Below are 8,126 nucleotides of genomic sequence, written 5' to 3' on the forward strand. Positions count from 1 at the left end.
TTATTGTTGTTATTGTTATTGTTATTGTTGTTATTTATAATTTGTACAAATAACCTCCCTGTTGTTCGACCCCGGTCTTGCCGGGTTATTTATTACTTCGACACTCCTGCACTTGGGAGAAGACATCAACCTTTTAGTCGTGTCATCTTGCCGGGTTATTTATTATTTTGACACTCCTATAGTTGGGAGAAGACATCAATCTTTTAGTCGTGTTAGCGATCTTGTTCTACGACTAATTCTGAATTCATCAACGCACACATCCTACTGTTGATACCAAAATCATTAACAAAAACTAAGTCATTACCGACTTTGAAATAATCAAGCAGTCCAATTCCACGGCTAATGCTATAATCATCAATGCACTCATCCACTATTGCTTTAGAAATCGTCAATGAAAATTGCATTGTTGCAACCCCAGAAGTCATTGACGCAATCCATGTTGTTACTGATTCAGACATCGATGGTGACAATCAAGTCATTTATGTCTTTATCTCTCTAACATTTGAGCATAAGGTTTATGCTAGGCTTTCCCTTTATCTTGTACAAACCCAAACCAAATTAAACATAGACCATATAATCAACCATATACGATTTATGACACATTATCGAGAAAAACATAGTCAAATCTCAACATATACACTTTCCAAATACTTTCCTAGTTAGTACTTCAAGACCAGCATTTAGAGTTGCCACAATCATACATTCATATATAATTAATTGTATCATGGCGATACATCAACACAATTCGTGACAATTTTACAACACATAAAGGTTCTATTTCCATTCCATCTTATATCATTTTAAATGTGTTCATCATGCATAGTTTCCTTTATGTTTTTCCCTTTTTCTTTGATAAGACATTGTTGTCCATTTTATCCATAGTTTACACATGTCATTCTTCACTTTTATCACAAGTTAATCATAACAACATGCCACAATCAATATCTTCATTCACTTGATCCATATTCTTGTAAATTCATCAATCTCATAACAAAATCTAACCATTATCATAGATTTTATTTCAGCTTGAATATCATTCTAAGGGTTCAACAAGATCATTATTCTGCATATTCTTACATTTTATTTTCACATAACTCTTCACTTATGCATGCTAAATCCACACATTATCATGAACATGAATTTTTACCTCGGCTCTTGCATGTTTCCAAGAGTTAAACAAGGTCACAAATTTCAGGTTTTATCATTTCATTTCATCCTTTTCCATTACTTCTTTAGCCAACCCTTAGTCTAGGTTTTGTTTATCATGTTCATCCATTTCTTTTTGTAAATTTTCTAGAATAGGTCCCCATTAATCTTTCTATCTAGTCCTCTCAAATAATAGGTGTAAGAACCCTAGCCAAACCCTTCTGGTTTTCTTCTCTTTTATGTCCTAAAATTCCAAGCAAGTAATGAGGTGTTCTTGCCTTACCTCATGATTTTAGGTCGTCCAAGGTAGATTTCTTATGTAGTTCTTCTTTTTTTTTCCTCTCTACTTGTAGTTTTTCTTCCTTCCTTCTATAGCTGCACAGTCAACCTCCTTTACTCCCCTTTCTTCCATGGCTTCAACCATGTAGTTCTTCTTTAACTCTCCTATCTTCTCTAATGTTCAAGAGGGGTACATTCAACTGGGTTTGTGGGGTTTCTCTTTGAAAAAAAGAAAGAGGTTGTTGCAGGCTGCTAGTTGGTTTTTGGAATGAGAAAGGGTCACCTTACATTTTTTCCCCCTCTCTTAAATGAGGTGGGATGTTTGGGTGTTGGACAAGGGTTGTTCTTATCCCTCATTTGGGTTATTTTGAGGTTGGTTTCTATTCCAATTCTCTTCTAGGATTTGACAAGATTTGTCTAATAACTTCGACCCTCTTAAATAATATGTTTTTGAAAACCATGTGACTGAAATATTTATCTTAATATAGTTCCATGTATTTAGTATCTCCCTATAAAATTTCATTTCAATACGATGTATGATTTAAGAAATATATCTAATTTCGCAAAATTAATCAACAAACATTTTAAGGCTAAATTCGACTATTCCAATTCTCTTCTAGGATTTGACAAGATTTGTCTAATAACTTCGTCCCTCTTAAATAATATGTTTTTGAAATCCATATGACTGAAATATTTATCATAATATAGTTCCATGTATTTAGTATCTCCTTATAAAATTTCATTTCAATACAATATACAATTTAAGAAATATATCTGATCTCGCAAAATTAATCAACAGACATTTTAAGGCTAAATTCGAACCTGACTTGGTTTGTATCAACTCTTCTCATATTAATTAATTTTTTTTTATCTAATTTAACCCATTTTATTTCTAGATTAATTCTTTATTTTCATTTTTTTTACTTGAGAAAAGTTTTAATCCAATTTTACATCTAGTATTGTGAAAATATATATATCAGACATTTATATATCTAGTTCTTAGATGTTTGAAATATAATAATGATCTTACAAATATAGAGAAATACCTTTTACGGTGCAACAAATAAAGAGAAATATTTTATATTATCCAATATTCATACAATATAAAATATAAAATTTAAATGGGTGATTTTTGTATTAGTAAAACTCAAAATAAAAAAAAAATTGCTTATTTTACATGTTAATGACCATAAAAAAAATTAAAATTGTCATGAAGTTTTTAAGATGTTATAACCCAGATTGCAAGTTAAACAAATAAAATTAGTTAATTTAAATTATTTTTTTAATTGATTTTTTTCAATTTCAATCTTTAACATTAAATTAATTAATAATTAAACTTTATAAATTTATTTTATTTTTTTATATAAAATTATCTTAATTTCTTAATTTCTTAACTCGAGTGAACTTAAATAATTTTTATTTTGTTTTTAAAAAAAATTAACTTTTTTTTTTAATTTTATCTTATATTTACCTTCATAATTTATTTTATAAAGTTATTAGTCTCCAAATTAAAAATTTAACATCATCTAATCTATATCAGATTAATTTTTCTCATAAAAATACATTATCAACACTTGATATTTATTTTACGTTAATAAATAATTCAACTCAAAGCAAAGGCAAATGATACATTTGGTAACTAAATATAATAATGACAAGCTTACACTAATTAATTTATAAACATGATCCATCGATAAAAAGAGTACAAATCGAAGTTGCATATCCACATGGTCACCACTGCACTTGCCAATGACTTTGTACACTATAAGATAATTCTAGCCGTGCCAAGGGAAGAGAGTGATGATTGGTTCACGAAAGTAAAGTCCCTAAGGTTAGCTCTTTAAACTTTGGCTAGTCTCTGGTTGCTTTGGGGCAGTGACCCCACCATTCATTCTAGCACGCGCCTCATCAAACATCCTTTGCTGAGCAGCGGCTGCTTCTTCCTCGGTCATTGCCGCTCCATTGCTCCATTTACCACCTTTTAAAGAGTCATGCTGGAAAGGAAAAAGGAAGGAGATTAGAGAGTGCGAGATTTGTTAAACAATACTTATATTATGCGCTTTGAAAGCTCAACTGTAACAAAAGCTAATATCTCATTTTGTCCTCTCAAAGCTCAATTTTAAGCGGGCAACTACAGTAAAACGGGGGAATGTACACAAAAAACACCTGAAGGCTCAACAAAGCTCATGACACCAATCCATTGTGGCAAAAATAATGAAAACAAGGCAGGTGCTGAACCAACTGGACTATCTTAATACATGGCTTTGTCATGTGGAGAGATCTGATTTTAAAAATAATCTTTCTTGCAGAAAATGAAAAAGGATGGGGAAAAATAAAAATTACCATGGTCTCTAGCTTGTGTTGCTCATATGCAGCATAAACCTCCTCAATGTACTCTCCAAACCCAAGAACCTGTAACTCAGATAATCAATCAGATCGAACTTGTGAATAAAAGTTGCAAAACCTTAGACCAGTTCAAAATTGCAAGCAGGCAACCAGGGAGATCTTGAAAAGGCACGTGTTTCAAACGCGCAGATCGTTAATCAATTCCATTAAAAATACATGATTGGCTTCAAAAAATAGAAAATAGAAAGAGACTGACGTTGAGGCAGCAAAACAGCAGCTACTAATTAAACATAACTCTCAGGATTATGCATGGATCAAAAGGTCTGAGACTTCTTAGTGAATGAACTGGTGGCAGAAAGATAAGCGTCACCAATAATCTGAAAATCATAAGAGATTAAAAGCAGATAGTACAAATGAAAAGCACTTTTGGCCTCTTTTTTTTTTTTCTGAGGGGATGGGTGAGGCAGGGAATAAAACCTAGGTTCAAATTATTAAAAGAAAAGGTATAGCACATCATCCCGAAACAGTATTGGAAGAAAATAAATCACAGTTTGCATGCAAAGAATGTTGGTTCCAACTAAGATGAACAATAAATGATGCTTGTCAAAAACCCACACTAAGAGTAAATAGGATCGGTCAAAGACCTCTAAAGCCTTGAGTACATGCTCAGGTGCAATCGTACGCTTGTCCTCTCTGCTACAAACTTCATTGGACTCTGATGATACAAGGTTTATAAATTCTGCAAAGAAACAAGTTCCTCAGACATTTGTTAAAACACAAATCACAAAACCATATGAAAAAGTATTGACTGTCTGGTAGTGAGAGAAGAAAATGCAGTGATGCAGAAAGAAATAGGGCCAGTAGAAAAAACATTCGACATTTATGTGGATGGAATGACTTAGTTTTAAATGTTATATCAGCAACAAATGAAATACTACTGAACAAAGCTTAACTTATAACCAAATAAACGTATGGCCCTTGCTTGTGATACTAAATTGGCCACATCTTAAAAATTCTAATTTAAGCATCCTATATCATATAGCGAATATTAAATTAAAAAATCTCAGGCCGCAACTAGGATTCAAGGAAATGAAAGGGTGAGCACATTATATAGGAAAACAGTTTTCTCTTGGATGTGCTATCTTCAAAATAAATGGTGCCGGAGGCAACTTTTTAAATAATATTGCAACTAACCCTTTTCCTTTCTATCCTGATATTTAAGTATACCAATCTTAACAACAGTTTCCTGAAAGGTTCTCTTATCAAAAGTAAGGGCAAGATACAAAGATGCCATTCAAGATGGTAACTTCATTTATGGCTTTCTGCCTATTGGCAAGGATCATACCTATAGCGCAGTAATAGGAAGTTGATTTAATCTTTGAAGGCTAGCTTCCAAAAGGAGGGAAACTTGTACATATTAACAGTCTCATTTCCAAAACTAACATCTTTTCCAGATTCCAACCAATGACATTCCAACAAGCATTTTAGAAAAACTTAAAAGAAACTTCTAATAGGGTTTGTTAGAGAAAGAGTTCCGATACCATCTGGCGAACCACATCTTGGAATAAATCAAATTCTAGCCATGAAATAGCTTTTGAAGACAAGCTGCAGCTGCAAACATTTGTATGGAAGGTATATTGTTTTAGAAGAAAACAAAAACAATCCCCCTTACGAGCACATTTATTAAGTTTTTTTTTTTTTTTTTAGAAGGGATCACTAAGCTTTTGTTAAGGTATTTGACTTGTCGCAACAGCTCCAAACAATCAAATGATAATGGCACATATCTGGAAAGTGTCACACGGAGATAACTATAGCAAAATCAAAAAGCCAAAATTGAAATTTAGAAATATTATCAATAAATATTTTATCTTATGCTAAGAATAAGTAATTCACAAATGAAGCTTGTTCTAATTGGATTTGGAGCTTTATCTCCTAAGGTCATGCCTCTCTTTCTATTTGCCTTCCCTTTCCTTTTCTTTCTGCCTTTTTTTTTTTTTTTTTGTTAAAATCATGTGTGTGAACTGAACAATGACATTGTCTGATGCAGCTGCCCTATTTAAATTCCAATTGATCTAGCTGATACAAGTCCCATAAAACAAAGTACCAGCAGATAGACTAAAGGGCCATGCTCATTCTGTCTCTCCACATACATAAAATCATTTTCCCAAACAAAAGTTTGCCTAGATGTAATAATGCAAAGAAAATGATAATCAATCAATATGATATTACGCAAAGAATTCAAGTTAGATAAAAGATGCAAAATTACTTAAATCTCACCTACACAGCACTCAATTAAAAGATCTTGAGCATCTCTGGCAACACGAACATCTGGGGGCAACATCTCTTTAATAATTTTGGTCATAGTTGCTGTAAAAGAAAATTCACAACTGGCATCAGAGAATGTGCATTCAACACCCTTTCAAGGACTGCAAGGCCAGCAAGCCCTCAATCAAAAGCATACAAGTTCAACGCACTAAACTAAGCTGATACCACACCCATAATTTCCTAAATCACAACAGCAACAGGCCATTGCTATTCCTACTTGACCCAAAATCACTCAAAAATGACTGCAAATATGCAAGGCAATAGCAATTAACCACAAATACAATCACAGATGTCGAGACACTAACCCATAACTAACTCTAACAACACTGTGTATGAATCTCTCAACTCGTACATTTCATAATCTCTCAAAAGTAAAACCTAAGGTAAAAGTCATTTATTTTTTTGTCTACCGTTCTTTCAAAAACTAAATCTAGCACCTCCAAATAAAAAAAAACTTGAAAAAAAAACTGTAGCGAGCCTAACCGCAAAAATTAATAAACTAATAAACCAAGAGGGAAAAAAAATGCAAAGGATATAAATAAAAATGACCAAACAACTTAGATTTAAAATACGCACAAATTAAATCTTATAGTTTTTTTTTCCGAAATTACCTTTAGGAAGCGAAGCATCCTCTTTCGATTTACCAACTATATCCATCGGTTCCATCGCTGAATCTAAACAAAAAGGCAAAGAATTACATAGACCCACAGATCTACAACCATATCAATTAATCGAGAGAGAGAGAGTTAACTCACCGAGTCAAAACACGGAGATAAAATCGCGTGAAACTACGGGCGACGAAACCGAGTCAACCGATTCAGTACCGTATTTACTACTACCGTCGTCGTCGTCGTCGTCGTCGAGGTCGAGGGAGGGATCGAGAGAAGGAGAAGAAGAGGAGACATGGTGGTGTTGTTAATATATGATGAATTTATCATCAACTAAGGTCATGATTTGATTTCGGTGTCTGTTTCTCTCTTCTTCACGATAAGACTTCGAGGTCCCGCTCGCATACGATTTGCTCAACCCCGCCAACTCTTCCTCTCTCGTTGTAACACGCACTAACATAAGCGCGTTTTGCTTTCATTACATAATGACTGTTTGTGGGGACGTTCGAGGTTTGCTGGTGCGTGTCTCAACGCGTGCATTTGGTGTAAACTAGGTCTTGGATTGTTCTTTGCTTTTTATGTATTTTTTGGTCTGAATTTTAATTGTTTTTTAATTTTGTTTCTGGTGTTCATCCAGTGAAAGAATTGCGGTTTACAAACGACGTCATGGAGGCTTAGATGTCAAGGAATTATTATTTTTTAAAATATTTTTTATTTAAAAATATATATTAAAACATTTTTTATATTTTAAAAAATATATTTAATATTATTATATTAAAATAATATAAAAAAATAATTTGACATAAAACAATAAACAAGGTTTTTAGCCCGTGTTTTAGTTTTTAAATTTTTTATTTAAATTTTTTAAGTACTTTTAAATAACTTTAATATATTAATATTAAAAATAAATTTAAAAAATAAAAATATATATTATTTTAATATATTAATATAAAAAATACTTTTAAAAAATAAAATATATTTTTTCTATACCCTTTTATCATCTTTTAATACAGTCTAGTTTACTTTGGCACATATCTCGTTAATAATGTTGCATTAAATTGGGGCTAAAAAAATTATTATAATAATAAAAATAGTTTAGAATACATAAAATTATTTAATATTATTATTAAATTTAACTCAGTAAGTAAATTTTAAAATTTCTTAACTTAATTTTTCATTTAATTTAAATTTAAAATTAAACTATGACTAAATTGCATGTGATTCATATAAATTTGATAAATATTAATACAATTTAAAAAACTAGGAAAAAATAATTTGATTAAAAAAATTAAAATAATTATTTTTTAATATTTAGATAGCAACATATTGTATCGATATGAACTTTGCAACATAACCCACCAAATTTGTTATTTGGGTTATTGACTTTATTAGGTTTAAAAACTGTATTTTAAACTATTTTTA

At 31.5% G+C, this 8,126-nt stretch overlaps 1 protein-coding gene across 2 annotated transcripts; it reads right to left on the reverse strand.

Annotated features, from left to right (window-relative positions):
• Positions 1 to 3,009: 3,009 nt before the first annotated feature.
• Positions 3,010 to 7,177, reverse strand: LOC105118447 (protein Dr1 homolog). 2 transcript variants are annotated; one of them, XM_011016419.1, is made up of 6 exons: positions 6,852 to 7,177; positions 6,708 to 6,770; positions 6,049 to 6,138; positions 4,416 to 4,510; positions 3,769 to 3,837; positions 3,010 to 3,419 (listed from the first exon to the last, which is right to left on the reverse strand). In XM_011016419.1, the coding sequence occupies exons 2-6, from the start codon at positions 6,760 to 6,762 to the stop codon at positions 3,258 to 3,260; spliced, it is 471 nt and encodes a 156-aa protein (XP_011014721.1). In that variant the 5' UTR covers positions 6,763 to 6,770; positions 6,852 to 7,177; the 3' UTR covers positions 3,010 to 3,257. The 2 variants fall into 2 exon arrangements, with proteins under 2 accessions (XP_011014721.1, XP_011014720.1); XM_011016418.1 differs by having other exon boundaries at positions 6,708 to 6,776; positions 6,851 to 7,175.
• Positions 7,178 to 8,126: the final 949 nt, after the last annotated feature.

The sequence above is a fragment of the Populus euphratica genome, unplaced genomic scaffold (genome assembly GCF_000495115.2).
Source record: "Populus euphratica unplaced genomic scaffold, PopEup_1.0 scaffold1959.1, whole genome shotgun sequence".
Lineage (NCBI taxonomy): Eukaryota > Viridiplantae > Streptophyta > Magnoliopsida > Malpighiales > Salicaceae > Populus > Populus euphratica.